The sequence below is a fragment of the Pterocles gutturalis genome, unplaced genomic scaffold (genome assembly GCF_000699245.1).
Source record: "Pterocles gutturalis isolate BGI_N339 unplaced genomic scaffold, ASM69924v1 scaffold8466, whole genome shotgun sequence".
Classification (NCBI taxonomy): Eukaryota; Metazoa; Chordata; class Aves; order Pterocliformes; family Pteroclidae; genus Pterocles; species Pterocles gutturalis.
The window spans coordinates 46,007-66,660 of NW_010105431.1; the positions used below are offsets into that span (position 1 = coordinate 46,007).

General features: G+C 40.5%; 1 protein-coding gene across 1 annotated transcript in view; it reads left to right on the top strand.

Moving 5' to 3' along the window:
- Positions 1 to 7,665: 7,665 nt before the first annotated feature.
- The window catches only part of LOC104471891 (voltage-dependent L-type calcium channel subunit alpha-1C-like), a gene marked incomplete at both ends in the record, with an annotated part of 53,915 nt that continues 40,926 nt past the window's right edge, over positions 7,666 to 20,654 (top strand). The window contains 2 exons of the mRNA XM_010087389.1: positions 7,666 to 7,811; positions 15,485 to 15,624. Of these exons, the coding sequence (XP_010085691.1) occupies positions 7,666 to 7,811; positions 15,485 to 15,624 (286 nt within the window). The remainder of the gene's footprint in view (positions 7,812 to 15,484; positions 15,625 to 20,654) is intronic.

Consider the following 20,654-nt stretch of genomic DNA (forward strand, 5'->3'; position numbering starts at 1 on the left):
ATCTGATTGAGTTCAAACACCTGAGAATGTTGAGTAGCCAATTTTTAGCTTGTTTGAGTCATCTTGGGAGCTGGATGAGACACGATATGCCCTGTGGTGATCTGTTAGATATAGCTGTCATACTGGGGCTGCTCTGATTTGAATGGATGCTTTTGGTACTCTGTCCTTAATCAGTGTTGGTAGATGGGCAATTGACTGTGGTGTTTCAAATGGCTGTGTTAACCTCGGGAGAAGACACTGGACTGCCTCATCGCCTCTGAAACTACATAAAGAAAACTAGCAAAAGCTTTTTTCTGGGTGTGAATTTAATTCCTAGGCATGGAAACAACACAACACCTAGCCAGCTTTTAATTTCTATCCGGAGATCCTAAATGAGGTTCTCTCAGTCATAAACCTTATGCTACCTTCGCTAATGTTGCTTCCTCCTAGAAGTGTAATCTCTTATTGGTCTCATCAGACTGTAAAGTGACAGTTCATTTCAATTTAATCAGAGTAGAGGACCAAAACAAGAGAAACTAGGATACAACATTCTTTGCCTCTTCAGAGCTGTTCAGGTTGGAATGTTTTTATGTGGCCTGTTTGGATGGCTTCAATTCTTGGTCATGCCAAAGAAATGCTGAGCCTGTAAAGGAACATATTCTCTGGGTTTAATTCATATATAGGCAGGATCCTATTGTTCTGTTTCTGTCCAAAAAATAAGAAATCTTGAGTAATAATACCCAAGAGATTTCTACTGCTGCTAGCTAAAGACCATAAAGAAAAATCTTATATAGGATAGACGGCATCCAAATTTTAAGTCTGAATGGATTCATAATCCTTTGTACGAATCCAGAAAGACGCATGCTTGATCATCTCTATTGTGGAGAATGAGGCATCCCACTGGGAAGCATTGATGTGCAATGGAAAGGAAATAGTGAGTTTGTTAGATTATTCTGATGACAAGAGGTGCATTTAGAATTATAAAATACGCATATGAAGTCTCGTTAAAAAATATACGTTGAAAGGGACTTGCGGGTTGTCTAGTCCAAATTTCAACTCAAAGCAGGCTGTCTTCAAAACTAAATCAAGTTGCTCAGAATCCCCTCTAGTATAAAGTTTTCAGAATAATCCTCCTCTCATTTAGTGGTCCAAATCATATTGGACATCAACTTCTTCTGAAACAGGATTCCCAATAATTACATTATTCTATATAGCTGGAGCCTGTTTCTCCACCTAATGTTAGTAAAAATTGTGGGTGAAATGATGGTAAATCAGAGCAGTGATCTGTATTTTGGTTTGAGTGAATAAGGAACGTATGGCTCACTGAAACAGAGAGTGTTTGTACAAGGTACCTAGCCCAAGGGATTGACCCTCTGGTACTTCGGCTTTGTATTACAATTGGACTCTGACACAAAATGTAATTCTACTGAACCTGTAAATAAATTCAACTTGATCCTTGCTAAAGTGATGTAAGAAAAATAAGGAGCTTAGACTAGATCCCTTAAGAGAGCTATGCATGAAGTATTCATTGATTTGCCAAAGAACTCTTGAATATAGAGCATGTGTATCGGGTCTGTAATAATTCAAAACTATTAATGTCCTCTCTTTTATTCATTTCAGTGGAAGTTCTTTAAATGCATCGTGGGCATGTTATGAATTATCATAAAGTACCAAAGGCTGGCTTGCACTAAATTACTGTTTTATAATTGCTCATTTCAGATTAGTGTGAGTTCTGTCTTTGTCTGGTTTATTCTTCTAGCATTGGACACATTTAAAGTAGCTGCATGTGAGAGTATCTCCTATTTACAGGTGTTAGTTGAAAGGTGGTATTTCTGCAGTGCTTGGTGAGAATGTAACTCTGCTCATTGTAAAGGCTGACATGATGTAAACTGCTTTTGGTTGGGGTGGAGAGAAGACAATGCTGATCACATTTGGAAATCTAACCTTTCAGAAGATGTTCTGGCTTCTGTTTACCAACACAGTGGGTTATGTTTAGTTGAATGCTTGTTACCCGCTTCCTTCTTTGGGTTTATTTTAGCCTTGTAAAAACAGACAGTGTTGGGTTTTGCTCAATTTTTGCAAATATTCTTTTTGGGGAACAGATAGAAGAAAGGATTCTGTGTTTTATGACCAACAGTAAAAGCAAATGGAGTTATGTTCAGCAGTATGCTATCTTATCATCCCTTACTATTTATCAAATAAATGGATATGGTCACATTTTTCTGCAATGGCAGTAATTTTAAGGGGAAAGAAAGAAAAAAAAAATCCAAATGTGTTCCATCCTTTAAGTTTTATTCCCTCATGTGCTTGTGTACCATTTTTATGCATACTTGGCTGAAAATGTCTCTTGAGTAACTGACTACACTCAGAAGTAACTCATTGTCACCTAACCTGTCTTAACATCTGGTTTATTGAACTGATCCTTAAAGTGCACACATATGGCTCTTCATCACCAGAGGTCAAAGTTATTAACGCTAACAGTAGCCTCCAGGTCAGCATATTCACACAGTGAGGTTATTCATATCTCGGATTTGATGAAAACTTGTAATCCAAAACCATGAAACCTATTTTCATAAAGTCTCTGGGTCATCTTTCCCAGCACTGCAGTTTAATCTCCTTACTGCCCATCAGAAAAGATTGTTTTCCCTACTAGGAAAAAGTCTGAGAGCTTTCACTCTGACTTGTATCTTTCAGAGCCTATTTATGCAATTAATGCCAAAACATCCTATATGACAGGGGCCCTTAAAACACTGCTGTTTTCCTTGGACTGCTGAGTATTTGCATTACTGAAGAAATGTATTCTCTTACGTTTAAGGAAGCACTAGGGAATAATAATACAGACACTGATGTAATGTGGTCAGAGGTCAAACGGGCAGCTTCATAAAGGTTCTAGCTGTGCAGGGCTTGCTGCTCATTACTTCAAATACATGAGCTCTAGTTTTTGAAACACGGTTTGTAACAAGCTGAGCAGAGTGCAAGCAGAGAGAGACAGCGAAGTCTGAGAAAACCTTTAGTGACTGAATTTTAGATTGTAAACTCTTTAGACTGGGATGTATGAGATACAAGGACCTGATTGTGATTTGAGCCTTGAGTAGCTCTTGCAAAGAAAATGTTATAACCTAGTGGTGCTGCTGGGTGAACGGGCTTTGGAGAGCTAAGATCAAGGTACAGTGAAACATTCGGAGGACCATTTCTCAGAAAGAGCACTGGTTTACTCATTCTTCTCCTGACAGAAGAAAAGCCTCATGGCACCCTACAGTAATTTGCTTGGACTTCTTGTTTTCAGACTTCTTGTATGTACATGGGATGTCATTAGGTACAGTTTAAAAATTATAAACAAAAACAAACCTATGACGTCTTTGAAAGGCACGTGGGATTAGAGGGTTTTCATACTTAATGCAGTAATCCTCTTTTGGAAATGTATTTTAAAGCCTTACCAGTAAGTTTATGTTTGTTTCTTTGTTAAGAGTAAGATGATGTACAATTTGTTTCTTGGCAATGTTAGTGCTGGCTAATCTGTCAGCTAGGGTAGCTGATGCTCACATCCTATATCCACAAAAACCAAAACAAACTCAAAAGCCAGTGGTAGAGACAGCCCCAGAACATCTCTGTATGCTCCAGAAACGGGACAGTTTTCTAAACTTTTGTCTTTCCTCTTCTTAGGGTCATATATTGTTGACTTTTTTTCTCTGGTTTTCAAAACATTTTCATCACTATTGCCAAAGCAGGAAACTCCTGCTTTGTAATTCAGCAACCTGCAATGTGCTGCATGTGTCTCACCCACAACAGCATGGTTCCCATTCCTAAAACACAAATAAAAAGATACTGTTCCCTCTTTCTTACAGCTTCAAGATAAGTTCCCTCTCTTTTGATGCTGTGGGTTGGATTTGTGTTTCAAAGGGCAATGCTGTTGCTGTCTCCTTTCCCTCCCGTGAAGGTAGCAGGCAGCTCCCTCCCTCCCTGTGAGCTGGGAGCTCTCTCAAAGAGAAACACCAATATTTGTCTAGCTTGGTTTCTTTTGAAATGGCACCAGATGGGCTTCTCAGAGGAGTGGGGGTTATGGATACTTTGACGTCTGCCTAACTTGGGAGAGCAAACTCATTTAGCAGAGACAAAAAAATTGTTCTGCGGCTGCCGAAGGCAACAGGTCCTCCTCTACTTTCTAACCTGAGGCAGGGGGTGGTTCAGGCATATCTGTGATTTTGTCAGGCAAGGTGGAATCAAAACTGGCACTGCAACCCAGCTTCCTGGGAGCCCAGTTTATGCTACATCAGTACTGAGTTATGCTGTGTTCATAAAGGCTCTTGAGTTTTACAGTGTAAGGAGAAAAGGGAACACAAATTAATTAGTAGGCTTTTCAAATTCTTCTCAAGTCTAAGAAGGAGTATCTTCCTGAAATGGTCTTGGAGTAGCTGCACTGTTTAATCTCCGCAGTATTTTTCCTTCAGTTTTAGATGCTGAAATCATTAATTTAAGTGAAGAGGATCATAAAATCTCCCTCCTCTGCTCAGCATTCTGTATCATATGTTCATTTCAGAGGCTTTTATAGATTATTTTTTTTATGGATCTTTCCACCTTAACCAGAGCAATGTAAAGAATGTACTCAAACAGCTTGTAGTTGTATATGTATATGTAGGTGTATCTATGTATAGGTATATATACATGTGTGTAATATTTTGGAATATTATTACCTCAATAACATGGTTCAACAAATAACATTATTACAATAACAACACAGGAGTCTGTAGTCTCATAGGCTTCTTTAGAGGCAGAAAGGTATGAGGCTTCTAAACCCAGCCAAATGGAACCTGTTAGGTGTTGAAATACTGTCTACTCTGTGCAGTATTAAATAGTTTAAAAATAAAAAGTTGTTCCAGAATTTTCTCAAGCATTTGCTTTCTTGGACTTTTGATTGCATTAGTACAGGTATTTCAATGAAATTCGTGGAGTGGAAAGGCTCTTCTGGCTGGGCAGGCCTGCACAGCATGGCACTGCGGCCGCAGAAGCCGCACAAAGCCAGACAGAGCTGGCAGCAGCCTTTGTCCCAGGGTTGCCTGCAGGTCAAGGACAGTGTCTGCTGTTAAATCACTGGGCATGGGGTCAGATTTAGGCCTTCCTCTTCAGTTGTTCTGCAAGTCTGCTTCAAACTGGACCTGGAGTTATTAAAAAAGAGGGTAGGCTCCTCAACATCCCTTTTATATCAGATCTTGGCTGTGACTGCCAAGAGAGGTTTTTGGGGAAGTCTGGCTTTTAATGCCTACAGCATTTCTACATGAGCCCATGTCTCTGTTTACAGAGTGGGATGGATGCTGGATGGATTGAGTGTACAGGGCAACCTCAAAGCCACTCTGAATTAGAGTGGTCTCCAACCTACTGTGGCCCTTTCTGTCGGAGGGAAAGAAAGCTTGCCCACAGCTGTGGAAAGCCCTTGGCTGAAACAGGGAGTGAGACCCATTAATGGGCTGGGTTGTGGCAAGATAAATCTTTGTTTCTATTCTAAAATATGTACATTCTTCCACAGTGAGGCCACATCCACCCCAGACACAACACTCCCTACTCCCATCCTCGGTTCAGGGCAGGTTCTTTCCCCGTAGAGCTCATTTATATCTTCCTCCAACCCCTACACAGGCTTTACATTGTCCTCTCAGAGGCAGGGCATCACCTCCCAGGCAGAGCTCCTGCAGGCTGTCTGCCCAGGATGGTGTCTGGCCTCGCACCATGCTGCTAGAGGTGTGTGGCAGCACAAAGGTGCAGGGCAATCCAAAGGACACTGCATAGACTTCCCATCACACAGTCATTTTGTGTTTTGTTTTGTGTTTTAAGAGGTTTCATGACATCTCATCTTACTTTACAAATGTGTGCACAGACTTTGATCATTTGGGTCTGTTTGGCTATGAATTGCACATTAATTAATGTGTGTTCAGTTGCCAGCAGAGGTGAAAGGAGAAGGGCTGCCAGGTTAGTTCTGGCAAGCCATGGTGGAGCTCTTTTCTGTGGCCGAGTTCATGGCTGGACTCACGGTTTTTAGCACTTGCATGCCAATTCCTGTGCTAAATAAAAAAACGCACTTACTATTTGCAGAGCTGGAGACATAGTAGCCACTAGAATTTTACGCTGTTGTTTCCTTCTCTGAGTTCAAGGAGAGGGAAATCCTTAGTGTGCTGACCTGTCTCCATCTGGGACAATGATGGACAAATTCTGTGCTGTGGACACATTCAAAAGCTTTATGACTGGATCAGATAACTACAGAATGATACTTTTTTAGGTAATCCCCGTACTAAGCACTGGGGAATAATACTGCAGCCATTGTGAAAGCACTGTCTGAGGGAAAACAGCAAAATTTTAATGCACAAACATGTGCCCACTACTGTCAGATGGAATCTCTTTGTTGTGTAAAATAACATGTTAATGTAAACATGCAGATGAACTGGAAATTGCCTTTTTTGATCAGTGGGTTGCTAGTGAGTTGTTAATTACCTGGAGCTGAATGGCAGAGGTTCAAATGGGCAGCTGAGTCAAATGTTGGAATGATTTTTTGAAATCCTGCACATGTTGTGTTGCTGTATCATATGAAAGTGTCATACATGCATTCAGCTGGACAGAGGAACAGGGCAATTGCAGTTTGGAGCTGAAAAGAAAAATAGTGACCTGATGGATTGCTTTGCTGTTATCCTGTAAGATACGACGAAGGATGCCTAGGCTGTTTTAATTCTTATTTATGTCAGATTTTTATTTCTTTAATGTGAACTTTTAATAACTTACTTTGTAGTTTAACCTTGCAGGGACCTCGTGTCCTTCTGCTGTCATCTATTTTGCATGTTCTTTTTTCTCGTTAAACTTGCCACGCGGCTCTTTTGTAGTGATTACCTGGTGCTGCAGTTTCCCTCCCACTTAGGTGGAGGTCCCTACCATTTCTGAAATACTGCTATTCTTGTTCCACACTGGGGCTAAAAACCCCAGAGATGAGAGACAGTGAGCCTCTGTACTGACTCCAAAAGCCTGCTTGCTTGTCCTAAATCAGACTATACTGTCACTGGAAGTGACTTTGGATATGCTTAATTGCAGCCTGCATTTCACAGGGGCATGTACTTTTCTGATGGAATGGCTAAAAACCTCATTAGTCAGCCTGATCTGTAAATCATTTATCACCAATATTCAGCCTACCTATTCCCCAGCAACAGAAAAGGGAATCCCAAAGAAAGCGCAACTTGACGCATGCATCAGTCTCAGGTGGGCACCTCTCTTTATTTCTCCTCATGTCTCTCCATAACATTGCATCCAGCAATGTTTCCTCTCCAGAGGTAGAAAAGGACTGGATGCAGTTCATTCTGATGGCTGACAATATTTGACAACATACTCTGCAGAGACTGAGTGCTAGGAACATGCCTGTTGACCCTCTCCCTACCTCCTTTGCACACAGGCCTGTGCAGTCAGTCCCTGCCAAGGCAAGGGCAGCACATTTCAGAGCCTAACTGAAAATTTACTGCCACTGTTCTGTCAAACTGTCTGCAGACTATGCAAGTGTGAGGAGAAAAGCCCTCTGGCAAGCTATGCATGTTAGATGTACCCAAGTGTCAAGTCAGCGCAGAGTTGGGGGCTGCATGGGTTGACTGTGACAGAAGAAAATGTCCTTATCCATGGTTTGTCACTTCATGCTAACCATTGTCTCTGTTCTTTTCTTGTCTTCCCCAGGAACGAGTGGAATATCTCTTTCTCATAATTTTTACAGTGGAAGCATTTTTAAAAGTAATAGCATATGGACTTCTATTTCACCCCAACGCTTACCTCCGCAATGGCTGGAATTTACTAGATTTTATAATTGTGGTAGTAGGGTGAGTACCAACATTTTGTCTTTGAATGCATTGCACACGTGGGAACACTGGCAACCTTTGGGAGCATGAGGGTGGGTGAATGCTTGGTACATTACATATGGGTGATATTAGAGTTTTCTGTTCATCATGTCCCTCCTACAACCACCTTTTGTCCCTCCTGTGTTAGATCCCCTACAGACTCCACATGTTTTACCAAGTTTTACTGTATAACCTAAAAATACAGTTAACTCACCGGTCTTCTGCAGGTATAACTTGATTCATACTTATTTCAGTGTCTAGCAATGATTTACCTTGAGGTAAATGTTAAGGATTGACAATCAGTTGATGTACATTTTCTGTCTGGTATCCCTTGCTGTTTAGCCTTTTCCAAGGCTTTTTATGGCTTGCAACACATGGAAATTAAACTGCTCTTTAGGAATAAGGATAAAAAGAGGAAACAGTGCAAGGCTGTTGGACAAAGTCAAATGCCTGAATATGCTTAATTGGAAGAAAATCCCTTTTTATTGTAAATCTGTATGAATATTAAAAAATAATATTTAGGTGGGACCCTTAAGATTAGAGTTGGATGACAAATAAATTCTGACATCTTGTGAACTTTTACAGATGTTTCTCATTTTCAAAAATGGAAGAAAAATTTAAACCCCAGGTTTTCATACTTAAGAAACAAAAATAAGTTCTTTAGTTCAATTGCACTGTTCTGCTGGTGATTTCAACTCTTTTGATTTTGACCCGTTTAATGTTTTAACCTTTCTAAAGACTAATTTTACTATTGTAGATTAAATTGCTACTTTGAGCTGCAACCTTTCTAATCCCCTTATTCTTCTCCATGTTTTCCAAGCTTGATATTTAATTTATTTGAATAAAAGCAAAATAAAACACCTTCTGCTTTTCCTACCTCAGGGTAAGTGATAAACAAGAGGTTTGAATTGTGGTTGTTGTAGGGAAGAGGTGAAGGATAAACTACCCCTGAAGACAAAGAGAACAAGATTCTTCACCTGACTAATTTGTCCCATCCTCCCACCACTTCATTGTTAAAGAGTTTCATCGCCCACAAAAACTTGCAGTCTTTTTACCGCTTTACCAAGGAAACCCTGCACCAGCTCCTAGGGAAAACATGAAAAGGCAGACTCTCAGTCATCACCACCCCCTCATAATTTCTGCCCCAAACCAAAGTCCATCTAGCTTTTTGACCATTTCTGTGGTGGCCCCAAAAAATTACATCAGCAAACTGCTGTTTGCTACCCCATCCCTCCCACTTCCTGTCACAATAAGGAAAAGTGTGTGGAAGGAGAATTCCCAGTGAAGGGTGGGGGGGAGGACAAACAGGAACCTATTCTTAGTCGAAAGATTCCTTTGCCTCTGTGCGGGCATAGTGCTTCTCCTTATGGCAGTGCCCAATTGTCTTTCTCCTTCGTTCCTACCCTCAGCCAGAGGATCCCACAGCAAATTAGTAATTGGAAACTGGAAAATCCCCAACCCCTCCCTGGCATTGATGTCCAATTCTGTAGCTGGTTCTGCCTTTGAGTGCCCTCAGATATCTCACCTGCTTGTGAATTTCTGCTTAAGTTAAAGAAAGATTGGAGAACAAAAGTCCTGTGAATGTGATTATTCACTTTTCATTTTTATGAGAAAGAAACTTTTTAAAGAGAGGACATGTTACCTCTTGTTCTTCCGTTGGAATGCGAAAGAGCAATGTTCCAGAAATCACAGGGCAGCATTATATCTAGTTTAAGTACAGTCCTTTTCAATTTTCCTACTAGGGCAGTTAATCAGCACGATGATATTCAAACTGAAATTAATTCGCTTGCCAACGACAGAAGCTCCAGCTCTCAGCTCTTCTATCTGTTCTTGCTTCTGGCAGCTCTTGGTCACTAGACAGGGAACAAAAAAATGTAGCTGGAGAGGGATTACACGAGTTTAATAAACATGGCCAAGACTCCAAGGTCTCTGTTAAACAGTAACAATCTCAAGTGACAGATTCCACTTCAAGGCCAGATGGGTTCCTTTGATGTTTATCTGTTTGAACTCTACTCGTATAGTACCACAGCCTAGGCTGGTGTGCAGCTTTTTTCACTCCACGACCCCTCTGCAAAGTCTGCGTGGTGATACCTGGTGTTCCTGGTCTGCCCTGTCTTCTTTTCCTAGGGGCTGTTTAAAACACCTCAATGATATTATGTTTAAATTTCAGCATATTTGAACATTTGGTCAGGGAGGAAGTCCCACGGGAAAGGTTCAAAATAAATTTTAAAGAGAGAGAGAGAGGAACAAGAAAGCAAGTGCTGGTAACATTTCCTTGTGGTGCCTCTTTCTGCCTATTGATGGAACTAGTGGAGAAAGCTGAGTAATTTGGACACAGCTGTAGCACTGGGCAGAGGGTTTTATTTGGTATGTGGGGCAAAGGATGGTGTGGGACTCATACTGGAAGTATCAAGTCCTAAAACAGCTGAGGTAGTTGCGATTTGTGCTTGTTCTGCCTCAGGAATCATCTTCATTTTCAATGATGATTGTCCTTGCTACAAAAAATAGAAAGATTAGGTGGGAAGTACTTCTTCAAGTACTGTTGGAAGTTAAAGGAGAAAAAAACCCCAGGTTTTAGGTCCTCTGTCTCTAAATCCACCTAATATATACTGCTTACCACATGTAAGTTGAAGAGATAATACAGCACAACTTTATGTTGAAACATCAAGTCAGCAGAATAAGAGGAAAATAGACATTTGTAGGACAAAGCATGAATTCTATAGCAAAGTCTCAGTTTTTATCTTTTTTCTTTTTTTATAACAATGTGCCTGTGTACTTGCCCCTGCCTTCTGAAGATAGGTCCCCTGGTATCCAAAGGGATCTCGGAGACAGTGGTTCTAACAAGGCCCCAGAAATACACAGCAGCAGCAGGGTGCACCAAACAAAACTGCTATGTTTTCGGGAGAAAGGATGCACTTTAGACCTGTAGGCTTGTAACAGCGTATCGTTCTTGCAGTGTGGGAGATCTGCTTACTCATCAGCTAAGTCTTTTAAAGCTTGATTCTAGCTTATCTTTAAATAGCCTATGACCCTGCTATAGCAGCACCATTAAATGCTGCTTTGAATGCCTGTGTGGGGGTATCAGTCAGAGGTTCTGTGGATAAGAATACTATTAGTTAAGAGTAGGGATCACACCCCTAAACTGCCTAATGAGACACCACCCACAAACATTAACGTTTAGTCAAATTGTTTCCTGCTTCCTTCAGTTTTACTGTTTCTCTTTTGGAAAACATTAAAACTTTCAGATACAACAGTGATGTCCTTTAATATAAGGCTGTTGGAGGAAATCTCTCTTGAGAGAAGACTGACTTGACAGTGTTGTGCTAGAAGAATATCTGTCTTTCCTGGCAGTGCTGTGGTTTGTGTGCCAAGGACAGTTGTTCTCCAAGGACCCATAGCTTCTGCCAGAAAAAAAGGTGTCGTAATCTGAAAGGCAGTCTTACTTGGGAAGGTAAGCAGTGAAGGCAGTTGGAAAGGATCTGAAATTCAGATCAGACTGGAAAATATGGACACAGTATATGTCTTTCTGAAGACCTGTGGGGAGTTTCTGAAGGGCAGACCAAAACACTTTCACACTCACAAATCACAGGTGAACTGTAAAACGTTGTGAAAAAAAAAAAAATTGTATTTTATTATTTCTTTATACCTGTGAGGATTCTTTCAGCTGTGTTTTTGTGCTGATTTTTGGCCTTAGAAATACTGAGCCCTCTGTTTTCTCTGTATATTCTAGAGGCCTGTGAAAAGTTATTTTTTCATGCTATAAAAATCAGTGTGCCCTCCCCACAGACGAAGAGATGAAGAGCTACAGAGCAGGTTACAGCCTTATCATGCTCCAGTTGGGGTCATTTAGCAAAGTAAAAATATTTTGGATATTTCAGGTATCAAAAGGGAAACTGAAAAATATAAGAAAGAAAAAAAAGTGAAGCTAGCTTTATGCTTCAGAAGTAAATGTGAAACAAACAGCAAAAAAAAAGTGGAGTGTGTCCATACATGCGTGTGTGTGATAGAAGTTTATGTGTAGTCACGTCTCAAGTGAAACTCAGAAATCAATATGCTGTTAATTGTGCTTCTTCAGTGGAAAGCACTATATCTAAATGAAAATGGGGCATGAATTTAGGCTGGCAGAAAGTAGTTAGCTAGAAGGAAATAAGACTGATTTCTGTATTCTTTTTTTTTTTAAATAAATGAGAGATTTTCAGCGGCAACAAGAGATTAGCCCTCTTGCATTTTTATACTTTCCAAACTTTGATTTTTCTGTCAGCACAGTGTTCTTTCACACTGTGTTTGGTTCATGCATTTCAGCTAACTTGCCTGCTGAGAAGAAAAGAGAAGAACTGCACCTTGCTCCACCATACTTACTGTAAGCTTTTCCCAGAGGTTTTAATCAAAGGGCAGATTTTACCATGTAAATATAGGATAGAAGGACCCTGGTGTCACGTTTTATATCAGTAGCTTAACATCCATCCAGCACTTTTAGTGTTGGAAAACAATTAGCTGAAAAACTAGAGTCCATGGACTCTATATACATACAGCCCATGGAAACTACAGATTGTATATGGGTTGGGGGTTTTTTCCTAATAGAAGATAATGGAATGGGCCATCAGAAGCCTTACCTTTCTTCGGTGTCTTATCATTGGTGCTACTTCTGAACTAGACTTTTTTTGTTTTCTAATTATTTTTTTTTCTTCCTCTGGGTCATAAAGAGTTACAGACAAAAAATCATGTGGTAGTTGTAGCCTCTGAGTCACAGATGTCTGCCTGTGCCCTACCTCAGGAGGTGATAGGGACAATGAAGTAAGATTGACAAGATGCACTAAAAATTTGAAGAGTAGACTAGAGATTCAGTAGGCTAGGTTGGGCACAGTCTAGACCTCAGTACAAAAGAGAAAGAGAATGAAATAAATGAGAGAAATAAAAAGTTGTATTGCATTAATAAAAAGCAGGATTAGTACAGGGGAAGATATTAAGCATGGAGTAAATGAGTTAAAGCAGGATTAGCAGGAGTAATGCAATTCAACTTTAAATGTAGGTTTTTAAATGAGGAGCAAAAAAAATATTCCTGAAGTATAGTAGGCAGATGGGTACTGTGGGTACCTCAAGACAGCACGTTTAGCACGTCAACACTGGAGCACACAAACAGGGTGAACTGGCCTGCAGTGGAGCTGCATTAGTCTGGGAAGGCAGGTCCTAGCTGCAGTGGAATGGGCTGTCCTATTGGTTGTGTTTCTGCTCCTCCTGAGTTAATCTAGGACATTTATAGCTTCTCTTAGCGTGTAGAATTCTAGAGCAGCCCATGGTTTGCTCATTGCATGAACGGCAGGAGAAAGGCCCTTGGTGCCAGATGCCAAGAGATGCTGTTTGATAAACACAGGGCCAGTGATAATGGGGACCAGGAGAACAGGCCCTCAGTTTTGCACAATTGCTGACTCAGAGTTCCCTGAGATTGCTTTTCTTCAGTGTTGCAAGAAAGCTGAAAAATAGCATAAGAAACCTTTTGCTGTGAATTCTTTTTCCTCCAGAGGATCCCAGGAGACTGGGGCTGTTGTATAGGTATGTCACTCATCATCTAGTATGGGAATTCTGTTGACTAGGAAGATAGAAACATTTGAAAATGAAATAGAGCACATTTCTAGAGCCTAATTACTAGCTTACTGAGAATACATTAGGCCAAATTTAACCTACAGTGTTTCTATTATGAAGACCAGCAGAAAATTGAAACTGTGTGATTTGTGTACACAGCTCAAGAAATACATATATTCAAATAATTCATGTTTTTTGCATCAGCCCTTGTTTATCTCTCTCTGTGATATCTGTAGTCAATGCAGTACTTCTCATAGGCTCTGTTTTTGTCGTCTTTGTATCCTGCTTCTCAGTCTGCAACACCTACAAACTCAGCATCCAACCTCCCCACACACAGTTTTTCCCACGCTTGTTACCTAGTTGTTAAAGCTTTCTGCGGTGCTTGAAGTTGATGCTTTGAATAGATCCAGTGAGGAGTTCCTCAGTCACAGCTGACAAGTTTTGTGAGACTCTTTATATGATTTTTTTTTTTAAACTGCCTAAGGAGCTAATTTCGCATTTGCACTTCTCTAATCCATGTTTTTTGGGTGGATTTAGTGCTGGGGAAATGTGTTGGCTTAGATGCTTCAGTAAATGAATCCTCCTTTTTCTATCCAAAGCAAGCTCCCTATGTTTGTGGCCCTGAAGGCCTTGAAGCTCCTTGTAAAGCAATCAGGCAGCTCAGTCTCTGCTTGATGTGAAGTTTGGGGGTCTCTATGGAATATGCCAGTTAGGACATATAGGTGAGATCCTGACAGATGCACTGCAGACTGCGGAGTCTGAGAAAGAAGTCAGTCAGTGCTGAATCCACACTGCTCCAACTAGACAGTTTCTGGAATCCCAGGCAGATTCTTTAAAGTTATCTCTAGTACCTCCACGTCATGCTGTGGGCTGCGGGTTCTCTGCCACTTGCAGGCAAGTCTTTTCTACAAAGCGCCAGACATCCATTTAGACTGGAACAGCTTTTAACCTCTACTGAATTTGGCTAAATTCAAGCTGATGACTTCAAGGCTGAAAGCAATGTCATTAGCAAGTTCATGAGGAATCCGCCCTCCACAAAAGTTACTAATGTTTTACCAGAAAGATGGAAGCTGTTTCCTGAAAGGTAATTTATTAGATCAAGTTCTTATTAACGCATGGGGTGAGCCTTCAGCTCTTTCACAGAAGAACAACGTCTTTTCTGCCTTGCTCTGCCTTTTCAAATGTGTTCTGAGTGAGACATCTCCTTAAAACAGCTACTCCTACTAGCTAAGTTAAAACACTAAGACTGGTATAATAAAATATTCTAATAATGAGACTCCTACAGTTTTGCACTTTCTCTAGCCAATGCATCGGGAGATTTACAAATGGATACACAAGCACGCATTCTGGTCATACTCCTCTAAAAATTTGTACCTTGAAGGATCCCTGAGTTTTACATCCAGTTCTACCTGCAGTGACCTTGGTGAATCTCAATTCATTGTAAAATGGGTGTTAATTAATGATTGGTCAATCATGGATGATTCTTTTTTCCCCAAGGTGGGTTGTTGGTTAATAAAAATAGCAAAGTATTGGCAGCAGAAAGGGCAAAACATGAAGTTCATGCTTTCTTGCCTTTCTGCTCAGCTCCCACTGAGTATCTCCAGACTGTCTGGTAAAGACAGCCTGGAGGCTGCCTTCAGCATCTGACCCATGTGCTCTGCTGCTGGTGACCCTTGAAATTCGGCACAAGGCGTTGCCAGAATGGCTGCTCTGAAGCACCCGGCATCCCCCAGTGCTCAGGGCAGGGAGCACACCTCCATGTGCCACCAGGCAGACTGGTCACTGTGGTAGCCTACAGCTGGCTGCAGTGAGCCATTAGGCTGAAGGAGGAGCATGTCGTGTTTGTGTCTGCTCCAGAAACAAGTGTTTTGCAAATGGTATAGACATCAGCATTAGGCTATTGCATATGGGAAAAGTCTGTCTCTCCTCCACCATATGCGAATGTCAACTGAGACATGTGACACTCTTCACAGGTCTGTGAGATAGTTTGGGTGATACGATGAGGATGATCTCTGTTCCTGTTTAGCCCAAGCTTTGCTGTCTGCCTACAGATTGTTTCCTCTTTCTTTTTGCAGGCTTTTTAGTGCAATTTTAGAACAAGCAACCAAAGCAGATGGGGGGAATTCAATAGGAGGAAAAGGTGCCGGATTCGATGTTAAAGCACTGCGGGCTTTCCGAGTATTACGGCCATTACGGCTGGTGTCTGGAGTTCCTAGTAAGTAACGTCATTGTTTTTTCTTTTATGAATGTCAAATTAATGTAGATTCATGATAAACGTAATATTGATCAAAGGATGACCAAACCAGCACTGAGAATGGAAGTTTCATGGTATGTCAATCTGATTGTGCAACCTTTGTAAACAATAGAAGTGGGAGATCTAAAATTTTCATTATTTCAAGCAAAAGATCCTTTAAATAACTGTCAAGTCACAGTGCATTGTTGGTATTATACAGACTCGACCTTGATGCTAAATAGTAATTTGTGTTGATTTTGGAGGGAGAGGAGCTTTTTCATTAAAATTGCATTTTCTTCTTTGCATGTGATGTTCTGATCAAGAGCTCTGGGAACAGTTTAGAACCAACAGGACACAGGGCAATGACACAGTCATGTTCTCTGTTAGTCTTATTTGCTTAAATTATTTGTAATGCCTCTGAGAAAGTCCTCAAGCAGCTTTTGATAGTCTAACATCCATTTCGTTATTTACAATGAACGTATGAGTAACTGGAACTCTGGTAATTCCATTACGGAGGTGGAATATGGATATCACAGCATAGGAGGATTATGTCATTTGGCTTGAGAGTTTGTTATGAATGGGACCTGCTGGCTTTTTGGAGAGAGGATTAGTTGAAAGCTGTCATTGCCATCCATGTTTATAGCAATGAGAGACGTACTTAGCAGGAAAGGAGTTATCTTCTCCAGAATAGCTGTGGAGAGATTTTTGTTTGTTTTTATGTGGGGTACTTGCTACTTTGATATCTTAAAGTACTTCTAACCTTAATCATTCGAAAACCTAGAGTCAGGTTACCATAAACTATGTGAGATCAGCTTAAAACTCATGATTTATTTGCTAGGAAAAAGAAAAAAAAAAAAAAAAGTAAGGTTATTTTTCTTTGCCTTGTTTTCTGACCCACTAGGTTATATTACAGCCATATCTGCAGGCTTTTCTCCACAACCATAAAGGGGAGAAACTTTAAATGAAAGCAGAGAATCCCTGTGGGAGGAGCTGAAGCACTGACAAATGCAAAAAATACTGAGGCGATTGACAGCACTACTGTTTGGTCTCACAAAAAGCCATGCTTGATAACCTGTCTGCAAGGCCTCAGCTTGAGCCCAGCTCGGGGTTACTTTGGGCATCAGTGGACAAGTAGAAAATATTGAGAAGTGAACTTTGTCTATTCAACAGCTAAGGACTTTCCTCTCTGATGTAGAACTACCATCCACTATTCATGCCACCTCTGTTAGGGATTACTGCAGTGAGATGTTTCATGCAGGCAATCGTGTACCATGCAATACCTTCAGTCCATGCAGAATGCAGCTTTGCTTTTGGCCAGCTTTGTCTCATGAAGCATGTTCTGTCTGTGGTGCTTGGTCTGCACTGGCACCCACTTAATTCCTGGCTGTAAATTAAGGTTTTGTTGTTCTTTCCTAGTCCTTCTCCGATCTGAGTCTTTTTGTGCTTTCTAGTTGTGTGTCCAGTGTATGGTAAGGGAAAGGTACTTGAATTTAAACATCTGTGAACTGCGGCGTTCTCGGTGATATGCTGCCTGTGCTGGGAGGTGTTCTGAGAGTTGTTCTGACATAGGCTGAGCTTAACTGTACTTATGGGTCTTTCTGTTTTGGAGAACAACATGGGTTCCCCAAGACAAAGTGGTTTTGCTACTCCTGTTCAAGTCTTTTGACTAGTGCTCTTAGAAGACTAGAGGAAGCTGAGGGAGCCAAATCTGACACAATTCATACCCATAAGCATATATGATCTTGATCCCAGTGTAGACTATATAATAGTCCATTTGTGGGTTTTCTCATCAAGACAAGTATTTAATTCGCACCAGAGCAGAGTCAGGGAGTCTGGTGAATTCTAACAAATATTTGGTCTTGACAATGAAATGCCAGTCCCATGTGAAGCAGGCAAACCATCAACTTGACCTGGCAGACAGCCTCTGTTAGTCCTTATGGTTCTGACTAGGGACGTATTTATTGAACCAGGCTTCTTTGGGGCTAGTGTGGCTTTTGGAAAGCCTGCTGAGGTCTGTAGCTAATGTAGCCTCAATCATCATGGGACATTTTTTAATTGTAAAGATGCCTGTTGATTAGCCTAGATAGATGTTATCACATCCATATGTATTAGAGCATAACTTTTCTCATGAGGCCTTTCAGATAAGATTGCCTAAGCCAACCATGAATAGTACATTACAGGATTACATTATTGCATAGTAAGTCAGTGCGCAGGTTTAGAAGTCAAATCTCTGGGTCCTGTTCAAGTTCTGTCCCTGAGACATCATAAACACCAGTGGGTGAGTTACTAACATTGCACTTGCTGTGTTTTGCCATCCCTAAAGAAATGCTCTTTGCTTCCTTCCCCTTCCAAAATGTAGTAGACTTTTCCACTGTGAGGAGACAACCTGCACAGATTTGTCCTAATATTACATGAATGTAACACGTGCTGCAGTTTCTTCTCACTTAACAGACTCCATAAGTGTATGGAAGCAACATCTCATTAGTAAGAGGGGATCCTCTGGGTCACTGTCAGGCACCTTCTGCCTGGAAAGCCCAACATCTTCTGTTTCGTTTGAGGTCCACATGTAACAACCACTATTTGGAGAGGGAAAAAAAAAAAAGTTGAAAGCACGATAATTCTTATAAACCAGATTTAAGAAGCTTGCAGTGAATTTTTGCATGCAAATGTTAAACTCATTAGGATTGGAGTTGGGAAATAGGTTATCTGAGGTGGAGAGATTGGCTTCCAGCATGGAATAATTTTTTTGAGTCAAAAGGAGTTTGTGTGGATTTTTTCTTTCTGGCTCTATCTGTAGGAAATAATCCAATTTAAGAGGGGAAATTCTTTGTATTCAGGTTTGAGCATTTAAAGACCTGTTTCAGAATATAGACAGTTTCCACACAAGCATGATTAGAAGTAGGGGAAAACCATATGAATTGTCCTCTAAAGTAAATTACTAGTGTCTGTGCTTTGCAGATGGAGAGACTGAAGCAAAATTTCAAGGGTTAACACTTTCTGAAGTGGCTTCTAATTCTATATGCCTCATATTGGTTACCAGTGGTAGATACCTGAGTCAACACGGGTACCTGAAAGCTTCAGATGACTTTAGCCTCAGAGATCATAATCCCTTTTCTCTGAGTCCCATCCATGCTTAGTCCCTGGGACTTGGCTGTCTCTTGCCAGAAAACTTCTCAGCTGTGTGGTGAAGAACTCGGGGACTGTTCAGCACAGGAAGTGGTTCATCTGCAAGCAAAGTTGGTTCACCCACAGGCAGTCAAGCAAAAGGTACCTTTGACAATCTCTGTTAGGACTGAACTGTCCCAGATCCCAAATTACTTTAGCGCCTCCTAAAATCAAAAGGGTTTGAGGTCATGAATTCAACAAAGCCTGAAGACTATGTCTGGCTGATTGTCGTGGGCACACAAATATTTCACAGTCTTTAAGAGAACAGATGATACTTTTATTGTTCGTGGTTATACGGACATTCACAAGACCACTTGTCATAAGAAAGGAGGTAGACATTTTGTTTAAAAGACGAGACAGACATTTTTTTCCCCATTTCACAAAAACAATTGTAGCATTATGGTTGAAGATTTCAAAGGCACTGAATTTAATGTCTTTGGGTTCCCACTACACCTTAAAAAATTGTTAAGTATTTACACATTTCCAAGCAGTGCCATATGGATTGATTGATTGGTTGTTGTTGTTTTTTTTTTTAAAAAGGGGTTTGAGTTCCTTTCTTGAAAACTTTTTTTTGATTGAGAAGTACAGTTTTTGTTGTGACTGTGTGAGGTGTATAGCAGAGCAGTAGGTTAGATACTTCCTACAGGTCTCATCCTAGTGCTGACTGTTGCTTTGTGAACAAAATAAAATTTATAAGGAATAATCAAGCAAAGTATCTTTTTTTACTTTTTTTTTTTTCCCCTCCCTAACTCTTTTTCAAGTCATACTGCTTCTGGAAAAGTGATCCACTCCTAGTCTGTTTAGCCTGGCATTAACTGGTAAATTAATGGTGAATATTTTCAAAAGCACATAGATGATTTAAGTTTCACAGTGGTAAGTCACTTTTGAAAATTAGACATAAGCACTTCATATCATTGATACACAAACCAGACTTCACTGTTCAACTATTCTGTTACTGTAATGCTAACATAATTCTTGTAGTGAATACTGTATTTCAGTTTCTGAAATGACTGCTGGTGTACCAGTCTCCTTGTAAAAAACCTCATATGTGCGTTACAGCATCCCTCTTAATGTGGTGTTAAGATGAGTATATTAGTTTGAGGAAGGAGAGAGAAGGAAAACAATTCCCTTGATGGACATAAGTAGACAAGTGCAAAATCAGCAGGTACACCAAAACTTAATCACATCAGTGTCTTGGAAACTGTTACCCAGTATCTCCTTTGGCAGGAGTAAAGCATTGCGAAGCTTTCTAGAGACAAAACCTTTTGTGTTAAGAGTTGTCTGTTGATTACTCTTCTATCTCCATTTTACATTATTAAGTATTTTAAAACTAGTTTTAAACATTTTGTGTTTGAGGAGGGCAAAAAGAAGCATCCAATTCAGCAATGAAGAAGCATTATCCAATTAAAAAAGAAAATCACAGAAAATCATGGAAAGGGCAATCGGTTACTCCTGTGCATGCTAACTCATGCCCATTTAACTTATTAAATTCCATTTCTATCAACTTTATTCATGCTGCTCAATTTTACCGCTTCACACATTCTGTTCATCCTTTTCATGCTGTACTTCATCTTCATGTAACTACATTTTTACCACTAGTTATGGGCTATCTGATATTTGCCAAACTTAATTTATAAGCTCTTCTAGATAACTTGAAAACCACATACTTTTAGTAGATGTTGTGTTGTATTTTCAGTGAGATTCTCTGCTGACCACTCAGATTTCTGTGGGCAGAAGACCATGATGTCCTTACCAAAGCTAGAGACGAAACTTGACTGTTCCACTAGAAAAAAATCTTTCTCCCTCTCCTCTCCCCTCTCCACTCCCCTCTCCACTCCCCTCTCCTC